Source organism: Eutrigla gurnardus (genome assembly GCF_963514095.1).
Source record: "Eutrigla gurnardus genome assembly, chromosome: 20".
NCBI lineage: Eukaryota > Metazoa > Chordata > Actinopteri > Perciformes > Triglidae > Eutrigla > Eutrigla gurnardus.
In genome coordinates, this window is record NC_139931.1 from 17,727,286 (window position 1) to 17,747,174 (window position 19,889).

At 42.9% G+C, this 19,889-nt stretch overlaps 1 protein-coding gene across 3 annotated transcripts; it reads left to right on the plus strand.

Annotated features, from left to right (window-relative positions):
* The first annotated feature begins 2,248 nt into the window (after positions 1 to 2,248).
* LOC311031230 (uncharacterized protein) lies at positions 2,249 to 17,423 on the plus strand. 3 transcript variants are annotated; one of them, XM_084037407.1, is made up of 6 exons: positions 2,249 to 2,460; positions 5,068 to 5,330; positions 5,416 to 5,662; positions 10,570 to 10,812; positions 11,668 to 11,847; positions 15,550 to 17,423. In XM_084037407.1, the coding sequence occupies exons 1-6, from the start codon at positions 2,326 to 2,328 to the stop codon at positions 15,715 to 15,717; spliced, it is 1,236 nt and encodes a 411-aa protein (XP_083893533.1). In that variant the 5' UTR covers positions 2,249 to 2,325; the 3' UTR covers positions 15,718 to 17,423. The 3 variants fall into 3 exon arrangements, with proteins under 3 accessions (XP_083893533.1, XP_083893535.1, XP_083893534.1); XM_084037409.1 differs by having other exon boundaries at positions 11,668 to 11,799; XM_084037408.1 differs by having other exon boundaries at positions 11,671 to 11,847.
* Positions 17,424 to 19,889: the final 2,466 nt, after the last annotated feature.

The following is a 19,889-nucleotide window of genomic DNA, read 5'->3' on the forward strand; positions in this document are numbered from 1 at the left end:
AGATTATAATATATAGCACACTTAAAAGTGTCATAGCCTTTAACTGGATTAATATTAACGATGATGGAAAAAAAATGTAGTCTGTCACATCTCACATGTGTTCACTTTGATTTCTTTTACTTGTGTATCACACATGGAATTATGGGTAACCATGTTATACGAACTAGATGCATAAATAAAATCTATTGGCTTTGGCATGACGAAGTCGGCCCTGCTTGCTTGTTGTCTCTCTGGCAGGATTCAGACATTACATATGATATTACACACATCTAGTTTTAAGTTTTGTTTGCATGTTTTTCTTAAAGAGGTCACAGTGAAAAGGCAAATGCAAATAAAATGCAGGTGAGGTAGAAACCCACTTCAGACTTAAAAGAACGGGAAATTGAAAAGGATGCAAAATGAAGTATCAGCTATGCATACGTTTACATGCATAATCATACTTTTACAACTTAGCTGCTATATTTTTTTTTTTTTTGGGGGGGGGTTACTAATTTGGTCTGAATAGTGACATCACCCATTGGTTTGTGGACCAAGGCCTTGAATTCTCCAGTTCAGCACTTTAGCTTTCGCCATCATGGAATTTTTGCAACCAGTTAACAGAAGTGACCATATTTGGAGTGTGGAGGAGTGACGGTGGATCTGAAGACCACAAGCAAGGATGGTAAACTTTACAGCTAAGTGTTAAAGTCATTTTAGTAGCTTACTGCACTGGTAGCAACCATAGCGATGTCGTGGTAGCGACCTGTCAATCACAAGGTAGCCCCGCCCCTAAAGCATCCCCTGCTTTATGATCTATGTGACTCTAAATGGACCATAATAAACATCATGCTAGATTGAAGAAGACTTGAAACTAGAGATTGAGACCATAAACTCATGTTTACAATGTTTACTTGGATAATCAAGTCTCATTGACTTCCATGCAATCTGACTTCTTTTTGTAACCAGAGTCGCCCCCTGATGGCCAGCAGAGAGAATGCAAGGTTAAGGCACTTGAATGTAATAAATAGCTGCTCTGAAAAAATGTACAGCCAGCAAAACATCTTCTCAAGTCTCCAACATCAACAACCGAACACGAACGTATTCATACACTGTATTTATAGATGTGCTTTGTTTGTGGAAAAAGTGTGCCTTAACTGCTGGAGGTCGACAACAAAAGGTTACAAAACAAAAATGGGATTTTTTTTCTACAAGCAGAAGGAGAAAGAAACCCTTGAGTTCACTTGAACCATTGCTGTTGGACTTAGTTACAAGATACCACATTTGACATAATTTCATAATCAATTGCGCTTTAGAGGTGAAACAATCTAGATAAAATCTCTCATTTTAATCTAATTAATGCAACAAAAGCATTGTGTGAAAAATAGCATTCTAGTATCTACAACCCAGAGCATCATTAAGTATTAATTAATCAAGCCACAGAGGCATATCGACCTTCTGGCACATTTACATTTAGGGCTTTTAGCAGCAGTTTATCCAAAGCGATTTACAATTTAGCAGACGCTTTTATCCAGAGCGACTTAGAATAAGTACATTTGGCACTACTGGATACAGTTTTTTTTAATGGATAAACCTACAATTTAACTTGGATTGGATGAGTTAAATACCATCAACTCCCTATCAAACAGTGTTAAACAGCTTCATGACCTTTAGAAATAAAGAAATTATTATAGAAACATTTGAGAAAAGAAAAGAAAATCCTTCTCTACAATCTTTTTGACCTTGAAGAAAAGAAAAAAAAAAATCTAAGACATCAAAATCTGTATTTACATTTATCGTTAGATTTGGTATTATTTATAATAAGAAAATATGGAAGACACACTGATCACATAAACAATTAAGCATGATTTACTTTAAAAAATACAAAAATATCACTGTGAAAATACTCTGACAGCCTACTCGCAAAATTCCTGGAATTAAATTATTAAGTAAAAGCCTGTAACATTATCAAAACTATAATACTAGTACTTCTAATACTTCTTTTATACATTATTATGTTAAGTATGTTGTTTGATTGTTTGTCTATAAAATCTTGGGGGGGGGGGGGGGGGGGGGGGGCAACATTAATCTGGTTTGTGATGAAGCAGAAGTATATGAGATGTACTGTATATCTCTTGTCACCTTTTAGGGAATAACAGAACTCGTCATTCAGGCTGTGTTGTCACACTCCAGTCCAGTAGGCGGCGGTAATGACCCGTATGCTTCGATATGTCCGCCGCCAAAACGCTCATTTCACAGAAGAAATATTTTTCTTTTCGGAAGAAGATCCCGACAAAGCGGCCCTATTTCTTTTCATATAGAAAAAGTCGAATTATCCGAAAACCGACGATGTACGCCAGGACGAATACCGGCAGCGCACATGGAGACTTTCAAGACAGAAATGGAGTGAACTACGTGACATCGACAGAGTCTTTCGGCCACTGCGCTCAATTGTTCTGGAAAAAGGATCCCAACGACTCCGGAGTAAGAAAGCCAGCTGCCACCACCGTTAGCTAGCGAACCCAACAAATGGCTTTAGAAAACGGCTAATGGAGCAACATTTCACTAACAAAGCACCAGCCTTAGTCTCGTTTTAAACGGGGATATTAAACGACTGTCTGAAATCAAATTTAGCAGCACTGAGTGGTCTGGAGCTGCAAGCTGTGCTACTGGACTGCTACGTTAGCTATTTGCTAACGCTCCAGTCGTCATGCTGAGCGGCTCATGGCCTAGTTTGACTCTTAGCTGCCGAGCTAAGTGGCTAATAATTATTAGCTCCTGCATACTATATCTCTCACATCTCCCATAACGGGACCGGTGAAATTGGGCGTGTGTGTCCGGCGCGGTGCCGCGGCTGTGTCGCGGGGAGACGCCGAAGCGTTAGTGGGGAAAAAGCATGTTATTGTAGCCGAGCATCACCGAGCTAATGCTAACAGCAGACAACACTGGCTGCCCGAGCCAAACACAGTGCGGCCAGCTAACACCAGAGCCGGGCTGCAAAACAAGCCAGCGCCGAAAGGCGCCGTGTTTATTTTTTGCGCGTTGAAAGGTCCGCTATCAGTCCGCGGACCGCACAGCGTTTATATTGGGCAGCGGGGTGTGCGGGAGGCCTGCGATATTGTTAGCCAACAGCGCAAAGTAAACACGGCCAAGCTGTCCCACAGGAAACGGGGGCGGAAGACGCCCCGCGGAGGACTTTCAAAGACCTCTTTGTGATGCCAGACTGTGCGGTTCATTCATGGGCGACGTCAGACGGCAGATTATCTGCACGGAGACCAGGCACCATAATACATATGTTTAAACTGTTTTTATATTTGAACGTGGGCTGCCCACTCTTATGTCCGGTATCTTTCACCGTCGGACAATATTTAGTAGCTTCGCTAACCCACCGAGTTGTTGAACTTCCGCCCAAACTTCCGTTGATTAGTTTGGTCCCAGAACTCTTGTTGTTGTTATTGTTGTTGTTGTTATTATTATTCATGGTAATGGGCAACAATTTGCAGGTGAATTTCACCTGACTTCAGAAAACAAAAAATGACCTTACATGTGTGTGGAGCAGGCGTCAGAGGCAGAGACCCCATGTACACATCATTAGGTTCTCCTATACTGTTTAATACAACAGTTTAATGTTCAGGCTCAGAGGTGTTAATTCAACTGTATTTTGTTGTTGAGGTTGTGGTGTTGATTGACTGTTTTGTGTTTAACTTTTTATAAGACGTGTAAAAGTCAGCGTTCATAAGAGGGGTATTTACTGATGTATTCTGTGTTGTAGAACAACATTTATTATTAACAGCTCCCGGAAAGTTTGAACAAATCCCATCACTATACACGTTAAAGTACAGTATGTGACAGAGCTGTTGGATTGCATTAGAATGTCTCTACAGTCGGACCTTATAAAGTAGCAGTATGTGCTTCTTAGTTTGCAGCTGCTGCTCTTAATGTGTCGTCAGTCAGGAAGAGGATTTCGTCATTGTCTTGGGTTTTCCACTTGCACTCGTTTTTCTTAGTTAAATTGACTCAACATACTAAAGAAAGAGAGTTTATTTGCATAATGAACGGAGAAGCTTGTGTTCACACGTTCAGTTCGCAGGCTGGAGTTCTGCTTTGGCTTTCTCTCCATGACCGGGACACTCGTTTGTGTCTGTGCTGCTAGAAGATGCATCAAGTGGGCAAAAGTGAAGAATGTGTTGCGTTTGCCCGGTGAGCTCGAAGTAAATCAGAATTATAGCATGGGGTCTCACATGTAGCAGCAGCATTTATGTGTGGGCGTATCAGGTCTTAGTTAGGTTGGTATGGTCCGGCTTTGTTTGGCAGTTTTAGGCCCTTGCAGATCTCTAACGTGGGCAGAGTTGCTGTCCGTGGTGCTGATTGTTTTTTTTTCACGGTGTTAGTTTAAATTTTAGCCCAAGTCTACTCACAACTGCAGCGTTTGATAGAATGACGTGTCCCCACGACTCAATCTGAATACATTGCAATTCAGTTTGCATCAATCGCACCAAATGTCTTCCACATTAGACCGAAAGGTGTTTCACACATTTTGTGGAATTTCTTCTAGGAATGGGATGATATGGAAATTTCATGTCATGATTATTCTGACACAACTCATCCCAATAATCATTAAAACTTTGCTTAAAACTCTGAAAATGGAACTTAACATATTGCAATCACTTAATTACATTTTGTTACATTTTTCATATCTTTTTTTAAATCTTTTTTTTTGGTGAAAAACGATCAAATGATCTCAAATACGATGATCATCTATATCATACGGTCCGCCTACAAAAAGTAATTTTGGACCCTGCATTTTTTTAATCTGACTATTTTTCACTTCTCTACCATGATGGTGAGCTAGACAGCTTTTTCAAGTGACCCGTGTATATATTTTGTATTATCCCAATACTGGAAATTCACCAGGATCAACTTGTGAGTTTTTATCCCAATTTGCAATAAAATCGTCCTTGATTTCTAAAAAATATCACTCCATATGAAAATGGTGTTTACCAGGAAAATGCTAAAATATTTAGTCATGAAGGTGTCAGTGACGTTGTGTGTTGCAGCGCTTGGCTTTAATGTGTTCCTCCTCTTTGACAGCCGAGTTCGACCATCAGCTGGTGTGATCAGCTCCCCACAGCCTCGGCAGCTCTCTCCACTTCCAGTCTCTCCTCGGCGTCCCTCTCCAGCTCCAGCCTCTCCTTGGAGTCCCGAGCGCCGCCGCCAGTGCCTGCTGCGACGACGACGCCGGACGACATGGACTCAGACGAGAGGCCGTACGTCTGCGACCTGTGCACCTGCGCCTACAAGCACGCCAGCTCCCTGCTCAACCACAAGCTCACCCACAAGATCGGAGACTTCAGGTAAGGGACACTCTTTACACTTGGACAATTTTGAATGTCTGAAATGACGTTAACCACTTTTCATCTCTTGTGTCACAAAACGTAGGTGCGACTTTTGCAGCAAGCCCTACACCAACTACATGTCCCTGCGCAACCACATGCGAATCCACGGTCAGAAGCGTTACATGTGCGACCTGTGCGGGAAGGCCTTCCGTCTGGCCCGGTACCTCCGCAACCACCAGAGGATCCACGACGACGGGCCCAACCGCTTCGACTGTCCCTCCTGTTGCAAGAGCTTCAGGACCATGCTGGAGCTGGCCCAGCACCGCTGCACTGCTGCTACGAACAACCAGGTGGGTCTGCGTGAGGCGGCGTGGCGAGGGGGCCGAGGCTGCTGTGTGTTGGCTTGTTTTAGTGTTACTAATATGACAATTGTCATTTGGCAGCCATGTGAGACCTTGCATATTTTATATTTGACTGACATGTAGTGAGATGTATCAATTGGGGATGTTTTGCTTGGTGACAGAAATGCTTAGTTTATAATTCACAGTTCCAAGCAGAGAATTCTTATAGTGTGCAGAATTAGTTACAGTAATTAACAATAAGTTAAATGTGGTGCATTTTCATTGTCGGGATAATCGTGAATTTCGTCACGAGTGACTTGAAAGAGCTCTCCATCGTGGTAGAGAAGTAGGAAATGGCGCCTAATTGAAAAAAAAATACAGGAAGAATCATGTAATAAAATAAATAAAGGATAAATGAATGTATCCTTTATCTAGACAGCTTTTTCAAGTCGATTATCCCAATAATGGAAATTCACAACAATCAACTTATTGTCAGCGTTTTTAATCGCGATCCGTGATAAAATCCTTTATCCATCCCTAGCCTTTACACCCCAGTTTTAATACAATTTTAAACATTGTTTTATTCAGGTTTTAACACGTCATATTTTTTGTTCAAACAGTTTGACGTTTTTGTCATGATTGCCTTCACACAGAAAATTCTACGCAGCGAAAAAGCTGTTTCGGAACAAGTTCGGTTTTCATGAGCTGCGTGTCTCGGTAACGCACAACAGGTTCCGTAGTAACGAGTTGAGAAAGGGATTTCCACAACGGAACGCAATTCTGTATTTGTGCCAGATAAGCTCATGTTACAAGTTAGCATGAACCTTCGCGTCTCGCCTCAGTGTGACCGTGCTCTGAGGGAGAGGACGAGGCAGGCCCGGTTCTTGTTTTTTTGGATAGCACCTGGTATGTATGGCCGTTAGAATGTTGTTTTTATTTAGCCTCTGACCTGGGTTCCTTTTTATCGTTTTTAAACGTTATTTTGTTTACTATCACGTTTTAAACAACTAAGTCCCGACATTTTGGTCTCATCTTAGTCAAAGAAAACCGTCACTGTTTTAGCATAGTTTAATCAATTTAAGCTTTTCAACTAAGTTGACCATTATTATAATGAAAAAATGTGTGTGTGTGTGTGTGTGTGTGTGTGTGTGTGTGTGTGTGTGTGTATATTCATTTAACTTGTGAACAGTAACCTCGTTAGACTGATCACATATATCTGTGATCAGTGATCTCGATTATTGATTAGGGATGCACCGAAATTAAAATTCTTGGCTGAAACCGAAAACCGAAAATGAGAAAACCAAGACCGAAACACCGAAAGAAATTAATATTCCAATTATTAGTACCATTTAATTTATGGCCAGTGTTGGGCAAGTTACTTCAAAAGTGTAATGCATTATTTATTACTTGTTACATTACAATATTACTGTCTTTGAATTGTAAGGCATTACACTACTTTTACATTACTTTTCGCCAAAATAAAAGGAACTATGGATTTTTTGTTCTCAATAGATCTTCTTGTGTTCAATGCAGCTCATTACACAGCAGGAGGTGATGTTTTTCGCTTCAAAAAATAACGAAGAAGAAAAGAATGAAAAACGGAAAATGACTCGTATCCCGTTATTCGTTTTAAAAACGGAAAACGACTCGTTAACTGATATTAGATATTGTGTTCATGAATGGGATTCGGGGATGAAATAACAGGGCCATTTTTCATTTCAGATTTGTCTTTTTTAATGACCCAGAAGGCGCTGTGTTATGCTGCGAAATTACCTGAAAGCCTACCTGAGACATTTAGGGGGAGCTCTAAAACACTGTTCATAAACGCTCTGACAGCGTCTGACGCTCGCGTTTTGAAGTAAACCTACTGTTTTAAACTCGCACCTAAAGCGTTATGACGCGGACATAAAAGCGGTTCAAAACCGACGGGGAGAATCGGAGCCTCCGCCTTCGCCGCCGCCCCTCAGCTGTTGATCCTCGGTGTGCCGGGGTCGGCTGCGCTCTGACCGACTGGGAGCCGCTCCGTGAGTCGGTGTCCAGCTCATGGAGCCTGCTAACAACAGCGCTTAATTAACATAGTGTAGAGTTACACGGACCGGCTTTCACACTTTTCCAAAAGTGGAGCGTATGCCCATCTCGCGATCGCGAATGTAGAGTCAATTGATTTCGGGTTTAAAATGCATTGTAACGCGCGTTACTGAGATTTGTACCGAGTAAAATATTACCAGTTTTTTTTTTGTAATGCCTTACATTACCGTGTTACAGCAAAACGTAATGCATTACAGTAATGCATTACTTTTGTAACGCGTTACTCCCAACACTGTTTATGGCTATGACTGTGTACTAACCTCACTAAAATCAAGGCATTGCAATTCAAAGAATAAATCAATTACTAAAGTATGAAAATATCTATTTAGCACTGACATTACAACAATGCACAGTATATAATAAAAATAAAATGTTTAATGTCTCATCGACATATCAGACAACGAGGGTGCATGCTCCTCATCTGGCGCAGAGAGACCAGTTTTTCTGCGCTCTGCTCTCCTGCGCTGTGCTTCTCCGTCTCCAAGCGAGGTCTCTGCATCCATCGCGGCTGGATCATTTCTCGTGCACGCTGCTTTAATCCCACATCCAAGTAATGGTGTTTATAACGCGGATCAAGCACAGTCCTGAGGAAGTGCAGAGGATCCGAATAGATCTCAGCGAAATGTCCACACCGCAGATATGTTGGCGCTTATCCAGACAAGCGTGTGCTGGCCACGGTTCTTGTTTGCGTCATCACAATTTTCTGTTTCGTCCGTGTTGTTTCGGTGATAAAAGTATTTCGGTGGCTGAATATTCGGTGCATCCCTAGTATTAATGTTTCTGTGGCAGGCGAGCTCAAACATGCAGGAGAACTGTGTGCATGTGTGTGTATGACAATATGATGAAGTGTGCACGTTAAACGCATGTTTTTGACCCTCTGTCTCCAGCTTGCAGTTCACCAGCCCTCCTGTAGAGGGAGCTGTGGAGTTAGGGTTAGACCAGGGTTAGGCTCAGTTTAGGGAAAGCGTCAGGGTGGATTTTCCTTACAAGTATGGTAATCCAAATTTGTGTGTGTTTGTGTGTGTGTGTGTGTGTGTGTGCGTGTGTGTGTGTGTGTGTATACGTGTGTGGTATTGGTTAATAAGAAACGGTTCAACTGCCCGTCCTGCTTTAAGAGCTACCGAACCATGCTGGACCTGGCCCAGCACCGGTGCAGCGCTGCGGCCAAAAACCAGGTTGGTGTGAGCTTGCGTGAGCATGTGTGTGTGTGTTGCGTGTTTGGTGTGTGTGTTTATATATGTGTGTGTGTGTGTGGGGCGGAGTCGGCAGACGAAAGTGTAGCTGTGAGTGAGGGCCAACAGGAATTTCAGATGTGAAGGTCAGGAACAATCAGATTTTTTAGCTTTTGAACAGAATTCTCACATACTCTTGCAGAGATGTTTCCCCTCGGCGCCGTCATCCGTCGTGGCTGTGACTCCACTTAAGCGTTAAAGCAAGCGATTGATGGCTGTCCAAGGAATCCAAGTAATTAGTAACTAATACATACAGAATTCTGCTTGGACCGATGAATCTAAGAGGCCAGGGTGCACATTTAACCGTCCCTTTTTTATTACGTTAAACCTGGCAACTGTTACAGTCCAGCAAGTCTGCAGTAAAAATACATCCCGCAGTCGTCCTTTAGTTGTTGTTGTCGACCCAATAGACCTCTGCGTTGTCAAACCACAGCCTCCTTCAACTGGACTCGTTCTGCGTTGAAGTTGATGAAGTCGGGGTTCTATATTAATGGTAAACTGGATTTGTTTCAAAACGTGTCTCCAAGTAATTTCACACATCCCGCTGCGTGGACGGCAATCTGGTGTGGGAAATATGAACATGCTTGGTACGGTTGTCCATCTAAGAAAACTAGGTTGTAGGACACCAAACAGGATTTCCTCTACCAGGCTTAATGTTGATGTTGCTGATGAAGTTCAGACGTCTTCTGTAGCTCTAAATCTTCAGGGAGACTGTTTTGGTTTAGTGTGAGCCTCTACTATAGTTCACAGAACACACGTAGATTAGATTCATGTTAAAGGGACAGTTCAGCTTTTTTTAAACAGGGTTGTATAAGCTTAGTATCCATAGTCATTCAAGCAGCAACACATTAACAAATCCATATCTGCTATTTTCAGTATTTTCACTGCTTAGCCTCACCGTCAGACAGCACTTTGTGACAGCAGTGATAACCATCTGTGCTCTTTGCAAAGCCACCAGACTCCATTCACAAAAACAGTAATTTAACCTCACTGAGAACAGGGGTCAGGCGTTGCTACGGTGACGGGGTCCTGGTCCTCTTTGTTGTAATATACCAGGTTGGATGGCTATTGAAAGTTGCAAGGTTTTACATCTGCACAGATTGGCAAACCCTTCAACTGATATAAATGTTTTTTTGTGCGTGTATAAAATCTAATTTGTTGTAGTCGGGTAATACACTGAGTAGGGATAAGTACCTCATACAACCCCAGTTCAAAAACACCTCAACTATCCTGCTAACAGTCTGTAGTTCTAACTTCTAGTTGGGTGTAACTGATGGTAATGTGAGTGTATGTTTGTGTGTATGTGTGTACAACTTGACCACCCCATTCTCCTCCCATGTTAAGTTTCCAAACAAAGGGAAGCTGATGAGCCCGTGAGGCCGTTTTTGAAACGCATACATTCACGCCGACGCACGAGAGGAAGCATCCGATTCATTGTGGAAAGAGTTCATCACATCCATCCGTCACATCTCCGATCGTCCATGTGCATTGCTGCCATGCATGCGTCACCAACGATATGCAAGAAGCACCCCAACCATTTACTAAACAAAATGCCTCTTCCTCCCGCCTCTCTCTGCCCTCCCTCCTCCCGTCCAGTCCGCTGGTGGTGGTGGTGGTGGTCGTCGTGGCAATTACGCCAATCATCGCCGTCAGCAGCAGCAGCAGCAGCAACAACAGCAGCAGCAGCAGCAACAACAACAGCAGCAGCAGCAGCAGCAGAACAGCGCTAACTCCATGATGCAACCGCAGCACGGGGGCCACGGCCAGCAGGAGCCTCTGCCCTCCCACTGCGTCTCACAGGGCGGTGTGAGCAGCCAGCCGGTGCCTGACCCCCACCAGGTACAGTGACCCCCGAGTCAGGGAATAATAATAATAATACATAGGTTTATATAGCGCTTTTCTAGGTACCCAAAGACGCTTCAGATCCAGGGTTAGGCAGAATGTTGACCTCTCACCTCAAGATATGTGACTGAAAATGGGTTTTATGGGTACAGACACGCCCACTTTATGCTAACCTCATGCAGTTTGGGCTAAAAAAAACAAACAAAAAAACAGTCATTTTCTTGCATGTATAAATATTTAGGCAGACTGTCTTAACTGTCTTGGGAATTGAATGAATTGGGTCTGACTGGAAAGCTTGTGGATCCAATTGTATTCACGTTTAGGCATGGGAGGATTTCATGTCACAATTATCCAAAATACAGATATAATCCCGATAATCAACAACATGTGCTTCACTTCAGTTTGTTAACCAGATATTTGTATGTCATCACAGATAAGACGCACACCTTTAATTAGTGAAACATCCTGTTTAGTCAAAAACAATAGAATAATGTTAAATAAGCTAATCATAAGTTCTCCATACATGCATAAAGGTCACTCGTGATGACATTAATGATTAATGATTAATGGAAATTCACCACGATTTGACTACGATGAGTGATTTTTAAAGAAGCCCCAGATAAACTAAAGTTCACTGTATAAAATGAGCTGTTGTGACATCATCACAGCCCCGTAAAACTTTACAACCACAAACTGGAACCCGAGGACATTCAGAGAGCTGATGACTTTCTGAGGTAGATTCACAATAAAGGACTTTCTGAGCTCTTTCCACAACAGAATTGTGATATGAAATCACAGCCTAAGTGTTGTTGTTTTGCTGCGAGTGTGTGTTGAGCCTCCTTTGTGCTCCAGCAGGGCCGTCCCAGCTCCGTGTCCTCCCAGAGCAGCCAGCAGAGCATGAGGAGCTCGTCCTCCAAACACATCTCCTCCTCCAGTGCCACCCCGTCCTCCTCCTACTCCCTGCTCCAGCCCCTGGTGCCTGAGGTAAAGGAGCTGAGCTCGGGATACACTAGGCTGAGCGCCAACCCCATGGTAGGAGAGAGAGCCGCCACGCGCTCGCCGTCTCCCGGCTAGCTGCCGTCTCCCTGTCTGACTACTAACATTACCAGAGAGGGACTAATATGTGCTGCTTCACGTGTCCACCAGGAGTCTCACCGCGGGGGAGACGCCTGGTGGACACAGCTGTCTTCTTCACGTTGGCTTTTAGTCTGTTGTTTGCTCATGGGCCACTGATGAAATGGGTTTCTACTATTTCACAGACAATCGTTCTCTGTGACGATAAAAAAAAATAGTCCCGTCACTGTTGTGGTTTCCTGCCTCGTTGTGCTGTCGGCCAAAAGTCCAGTTATGAGCGACATAAGGGCTGGTCAATATATCGATATTTGATATCGTCTTAGTTATTGAATATGGTTATATGGTACATGTGTTGCCTTTTAAATCTTACCAGACTATTCAAGCTGTTCTATTAGGCTTTACCTACTAGTCATTCACATTACTGATTATTAGGGGTGTGAATCTTCACTTTGATTCGATTAACGATACAGTAGTTGGCGATTCGATTTAAGGACAATTTTTTTTTTAAATTCTATATCCATGAACTAAACATGCAATAATGCGAGTGAGACTATCTGTATTCTTCTGAAAGGTGAAAAAATAAACAGACCACAGAATTATTTATTTAACATATTTATTCTATAAAAAAGTAGTCCTGCATAATATTTTATCCTGAATACAAAAATGTAATGCTCAGTTATTTTTAACATTTTTCAATAGACTACATGCTGTCAGGGAGAGAGTGTCTTAAACGTATTAAAACATTAATTATAAGTAAGAATCACGATTCATCTGATTAAATGCATTTATATCGATTATTGGTGAAGCCAAAACGATTTATTCTATTTATTTATTTTAGCAGATTGATTTAGTAGAATCTATAGGACTGACTATCGATTCATCGATTAATGGAATGAATCGTTACACCTCTACTGATTATTATTATGTTTAGGGGTGGAATGGAACACGTATTCATACTGGAAATGTCCAACGTTTGGTTCGGATGCGACAACGTTTAGGATCTAAACAGCTGTTGGTTTTGACGACTCGCACACGTGGAACAGAAATGCGTGTTTTCCCCCGAAGGTTCAGCCCGGTTAGCCGGGTTAACTAACTAGACACGTACTTTCAGTGGCGTGCAGTCTTAGGACTCTTTTGTGACTCTTCTGAAAGGTGCTTACGTCACATCTTACAAGCGAGCGGTGTTCAGAGCGGCCGCGGCACAGAAGGTGGTGCAGATGTGCTAAAAAAGGTTTTCTCTTACTTGCCGGTGTTTGGAGTCTGTAGAGGGAAGAATATATCGAGCGACAGGCGGTCCGTGTTGTGGAGCCCTGCAGGCCCAGCAAGCGAAAGCAAAGCAACAGACTAAAACCTGGTTTCTGGGGTCTTTCTGTAGCTCGGCTCTGAACTGGCGGTCGGATGCTACTAACTTGGGGCTGTGCTGCTAACGTACTGTAGTTCTGTCTTTCCCACTTTGACACTCACCTTGGTGGTGGACATGTTGATGTTGGCGCTGCACGAGTCATATATCATCCTGTATGTAAAATACTGAAACTAGTTTTATGATTTCATCTCTGGTTAATCAGTCAAGGAGGCATCGAGTTGAACGACTAAATTCCTCAAAATCCTCCTGTTTTTATGACATCATGGTTGAGTTATTAAAGAGCGGGGCCAGCAGCTAAACGGCCATGAAAAGATAATCTGCTCTAAATAATGTCTTACAAATGAAGAAAAAAATTATGATTAACCAAACAGTGATTTTTATTTTATTAATATGAAGTCAAAAGGACAATTAACGTTAATTTGACTGATTTATCTAGTTATTATATAAATTAACTTAATATGGTAACATACTTATATGACCGTAACTCTATCTTCTTCATAATAATTATAATACTGATCATTTTAAAATTATTAACAATAAAAAGTATTAATCAAAAATATATATTATTAAAATAAATTAATACAAAAATAAAATTTCAAAAACATTTATAATTTACTAAACTACTAATAATAATCATCATAAACGAAACTAATACTACTCAGAATAATAATTGAAAAACTATTATTATTAATGATACAAATGTTATTATATATTATATTATTATTAATGATAATAATAGCATAAGCAAACATGCAGACATCATGTGAAGTCCTCAAGAAAGATGTCTGATGTTTCTCAGACGTGTGCAGCTCAGCTCTCCATGTCCTGTCTGTCTCCACCTACTACACCTTCTCCATGTCCTGTCTGTCTCCACCTACTACACCTTCTCCATGTCCTGTCTGTCTCCACCTACTACACCTTCTCCATGCCCTGTCTGTTTCCACCTACTACACCTTCTCCATGTCCTGTCTGTCTCCACCTATTACTACACCTTCTCCATGTCCTGTCTGTCTCCACCTACTACACCTTCTCCATGTCCTTTCTGTCTCCACCTACTACACCTTCTCCATGTCCTGTCTGTCTCCACCTATTACTACACCTTCTCCATGTCCTGTCTGTCTCCACCTACTACACCTTCTCCATGTCCTGTCTGTCTCCACCTACTACACCTTCTCCATGTCCTTTCTGTCTCCACCTACTACACCTTCTCCATGTCCTGTCTGTCTCCACCTATTACTACACCTTCTCCATGTCCTGTCTGTCTCCACCTATTACTACACCTTCTCCATGTCCTGTCTGTCTCCACCTACTACACCTTCTCCATGTCCTGTCTGTCTCCACCTACTACACCTTCTCCATGTCCTGTCTGTCTCCACCTATTACTACACCTTCTCCATGTCCTGTCTGTCTCCACCTATTACTACACCTTCTCCATGTCCTGTCTGTCTCCACCTACTACACCTTCTCCATGTCCTGTCTGTCTCCACCTACTACACCTTCTCCATGTCCTGTCTGTCTCCACCTATTACTACACCTTCTCCATGTCCTGTCTGTCTCCACCTACTACACCTTCTCCATGTCCTTTCTGTCTCCACCTACTACACCTTCTCCATGTCCTGTCTGTCTCCACCTATTACTACACCTTCTCCATGTCCTGTCTGTCTCCACCTACTACACCTTCTCCATGTCCTGTCTGTCTCCACCTACTACACCTTCTCCATGTCCTGTCTGTCTCCACCTACTACACCTTCTCCATGTCCTGTCTGTCTCCACCTACTACTACACCTTCTCCATGTCCTGTGTCTCCACCTACTACTACACCTTCTCCATGTCCTGTCTGTCTCCACCTACTACACCTTCTCCATGCCCTGTCTGTCTCCACCTCTTACTACACCTTCTCCATGTCCTGTCTGTCTCCACCTACTACACCTTCTCCATGTCCTGTCTGTCTCCACCTCTTACTACACCTTCTCCATGTCCTGTCTGTCTCCACCTCTTACTACACCTTCTCCATGTCCTGTCTGTCTCCACCTCTTACTACACCTTCTCCATGTCCTGTCTGTCTCCACCTACTACACCTTCTCCATGTCCTGTCTGTCTCCACCTACTACACCTTCTCCATGTCCTGTCTGTCTCCACCTACTACACCTTCTCCATGTCCTCGTCCATCTGAACGTCGACAGTTTATTGATTCTGTTATTGATCTTAGAAGTCACTCTGCTCTGCTGACCAGTTGTTCTCCTCCACCCCTTCTTTCTCTTCCCTCCTTCCTCATCTCCACCCCCCTCCCCCCACAGCCGAAGCACCAGGACACTTTCTCTCTGGCCCCCCAGCGGCCCCTCACCACCATCAACCCCATCGGCCACCCCCTCCATCCGAACGGAGCGCCCACGCTCAAGCCTTCCTCCGTGCCACGTACCATCCAGGCCATGCCCTGGGAGCAGCGCTCCCTCTACAATCAATGAGACCCCCGGGAACCAACCGCCCCCCCTTCACCATCGCGTCCATCACCCCCCCACACACACACACCCTCCTCATCGTCCCCGACTCCTTTCGGACCCAGCATCAAGGAGGGAGGACTTTGGACGCCCCTCCACCACCTCACCCCTCCTTTTGAACGTTGTGTTTGGGATCGGGGAGGGGCACCGTTGAGAACTAGTTGAGATTGATTACTGAGTAGTTAGGTTTAAAAAAGATGTGTTGCCTTGACCCTCATGTATGATCTATGCCATGTACTGGATATAAGTTAAAATGTCTGTCCCCTAATCTGTCCCCTCACTAAGAATTTATCTCCCCATCCTCCTCTCCCACTCTAGTTATGAAAATATCTATCCTTCCCATTATGAATAGTGTCTCTCCCCCCCTTTTTCCACATGTTTAGCAAAATGAAAGGCTATTTTTGTCATGAGCGTTACAAACCCTGAACGCAAAGTTGTCAAAGTAAAAATCCTATCTTGAGTCCAATATGTTTTTGAACATAAACCCCAACGTTTAAGTCCAACGAGACTTCTCGAAGGAGAAGAGGGGACTCTGGTTTCCTCTTCCTTTTTTTAAATTGTTATTAGTTTTGGCTCCGTACCCCTTCAACGTGCCCCAGAATGAAGATTATGTATATTGTGCGTTAGGAGACGTCATGACTATTTCCGAAAGACGTTTCCGTTCTCCCGGGTGTCACGGCGCCCACGCCTCTCGTCTCAAAGCATCGGCGGCGAGGGCCGCGACGGGGAAAGAAGCCAAACGGACCGTTTCTCTGCAGGACGTGTCGTCAATGCCAGTTTCATGACGCTCCGCTGTCGAAAAGCACCTCGGCGTTGCCAGCCACAACCGCCGACGGGGACGGCTCGTCGCCGTTACCTTCTTTTAACACACAACTGAAAGCTCACGTTATTTTGTTTTGTTTCTAAACTTGCATCTCACTGGTGGCTTGTTGTTATTGTAGTTTTAAGAATCTGTTGGCTGGGAACGGAGAAGCCAGCAGGACAAGTCTCCATCCCTTTTTTTTTTGTTCCAAACTGACCGTTAACATGTTTGATCCTTTTCACTTTAAAGCACTTTAAGACGAGTGCTGTATAATTATTAGTGTCTGCCCCCCTCCCCTCCCCCTCCATCTAGAGCTGTCGGCTGTGTAGATGTAACATTGCCTTACATCGACTCCTCAACACGACTCACATGATCACCAGTGACTTAGCAGCCTCTGGCTGCATCTGGAAGCTACAGTGGCCAAAACACAGCGTGTCTGCAGCTCTGGACGCCCACCACTCCCTCTAGTGTCGCTTTCTACTCCTAGAAAACGTCACACCGGTCCCTCGCCGCTCCCAGGATGGATTTAGTGAACACCTGCAGGGGGTGTTACAATAAACGGCCAATCACCGTTGGCCCAACACCTCCAAATAAACTCATTAGAAGGCCCAAGTGAAGTTTTGTAAACTGTCAATTTGACGAAATAACCGTTTGGATCATGGCTCCAATATGTCGTTCTGTTACGTTATCTCGCTAACCCGGTGTTCATTGAAATACCCACAATTCTACTGACATTGTATTTTCTCTTTTTAAAGTTGTTTCTATTTTTATTCATGACGTTTTCATTGTTGCTTTCTCTCTCCTTGTAAAGTGTCTTTGAGTATTTAGAAAAGTGCTATACAAATAAAATGTTTTATTATTATCACCATCAGTGCTGCTTTTTTTTTTTTTTTTTTAAGTAAGAAAATCTTTATTTTATTTTGTAGAAATGGAATTACTGTTGTCGGCTACTTGCAACCTAAATGCTATGCCGAATAATGCAAACTTAAGAGGCTGAGTGACAACTGAGTGAACTTTAGCCGATGATGAAGAGCATGTGACTCGGACAAAAGCTCCAGAACAAGCAGGTGAATGGACCTTGATTGCAGATCTTATTTACACTCCGGTGGAATGATTCTTCTCCGAATTCTCCAGTGATGAAGTTTAAAACAGCCACCAGAGGGCGCCATGTGTACAGTCAGTTTATCTGATTCCAAATATTTAAAAAAATAATAATAAAAAAAACACTGATGCTTCTGTATATTCTCTTTAATGAAGAGACACAGTCACAATGAATACCATTAGCTGTTGATGTATATAAGAATATATATTTTTATGCTAAACTATAGACGATATTTCATGTGAGCTTTTCTAAGATTTATCCTAAAAACTCAAGCAATATTAAATTTAATAACGAGTTCATAATGAAATAACTCTTTTGTATGATTCCAGACTGGTGCCATTATTTTCATCTAGTGCAAAAAAGCATTACAAATGCATTTAATTCATTATTAAAGCGTTGCTGGTTTGATTACACCTGTCTGAACAACGGCAAACAATATTTAAGATTAATTTAGTTGTGATCCACATCTGGGTGACAAGAATAACCTAATATATGTTCTATTTAATTGACTTGAACCTTCTGTTTTTTATTTAATTATGGTGGAACGTGTAATGCGGTTGACAGGTGGAGCCGACTGACCCGTCATGAAATGGTTTAATTTAATCCGCCATTCCTCATGTGAAAGGCAGTGTGTGGAGAGGACAAACAATATTTAAGTTATTCCATTTTATAATTTTTTAAAATTAAGTAGACTATCTGTCATTCGTTTATGGGGTTATTAATATTACTCGTTTTATTATTCATCAAATGATCATTTAATTACGCCTAACTAATATTTCCCCGTTTGTCGCCCTAAAACAACGGGTTTGGTCCATTTAATCCCATTATTTCAGTATTTACCGTCTCACTGCGTGCACGTGGCGGGAACGCGCAGTCTAATTGAACTCTTTAAAGAAATGAACGAGTCCGACCGCGCGCCCTTATCGGCCGGATTAAAGGCTTGGAAGTCTTCCGACGCGCGAGACTCCGGTGCGGATCGCAGTGAATTAATATCTGCTCGTCGGTGCGCGCGCCGTTTGTTCGGTAACGACTATGGTTATTGATTAAAAATCGTTTGCCTTTTCGATATCCGGGTCTTTTCGGGGCCTTCGGGGATCCGACATCCGGTGCTCGTGACACCGGCGGTTCGTTCACTGAAACGACGCCGAGCGGCGTCATTAGGGAAGGCAACAATCCACAGGCCCACGCGGACCCGCCGGCGCGTTAATTAGTAACAGCCGTGTCGGTGGGCGACCAGCCGGAAATGATGTTTGTTGTCAAACAAGAGCTTCCAGCGATTTAAATGAAGAGTCTATAGAAGAGAGTTAGTTACCGGCGACTATTTGTGTTTTAATCATATTAATGTTTGGACATAATTCAGGTAATAAATAAATTAAATCCGACAGGTCAGTTAAAATGAATCTAAATTCAGTTACATCACAAATAGATTGAATAATTAATACACTGCTCAGGTCGAAAATAAAAAATAACGTTTGAAGACTTCAATTTCAACGTGCTTTTGTTGGTTTTTCCACGATTATTAACGTAATTGCGCCTCGGCGGGCCTCGCGGCTGAAGGCCCCGGCCTCCCCTCCCCACCGGACTGCAAGCCCGGCTGCAGTGACCCAACTCGGCCGGTTGGTGGCGGTCGAGGCCCGGACTTAGTTGCATTAAGTTAGGGCTATTTTTACTCCACATCCTCTCACGGACTCTGTAAACAGCTCGTGTCGTTTTCGGCGTCATTAACTCGAGTTTAAAGGGAGCTAAAAGTCAGAATCAAACAATAATATGAGGTTAATTATTATTAATCACGGTAAATAAGACTTTTGTATGTTTTGAGTGCAGCAAGCTTAGTGTTTTTAGGATCCCAATGCGTTCCTCCTCTTGGATGATACCTGTAAAATATATACTTTATTTATTTTATTTTTGTTTTATTTTTTATTCAAATATCATCCGTCATTAAACAATTTCTATGTGACGAACAAGTGACACGAGGTGTTCATGAAACCTTGCCATTTAAAGTGGACATTTTTCTTTTTCTTCTTCTTCTTCTCCGCAGCAGCGGGTCGTCTGAGAGGAAACCCCCTCCCTCCCCTCCTACTCCCCCTCTCTCTCCATTTTGTGTGCTTTGTCAGAGCAACACAGATCGTCTCGCGCTCCGCCACACGAGAGATGTTGGACGATTATTTGAATCCAGCTCGTGGTCGGTGAGTCCGAATCACAAATAGTTCAACTCCCTGAAACGTTTTGGGTTTT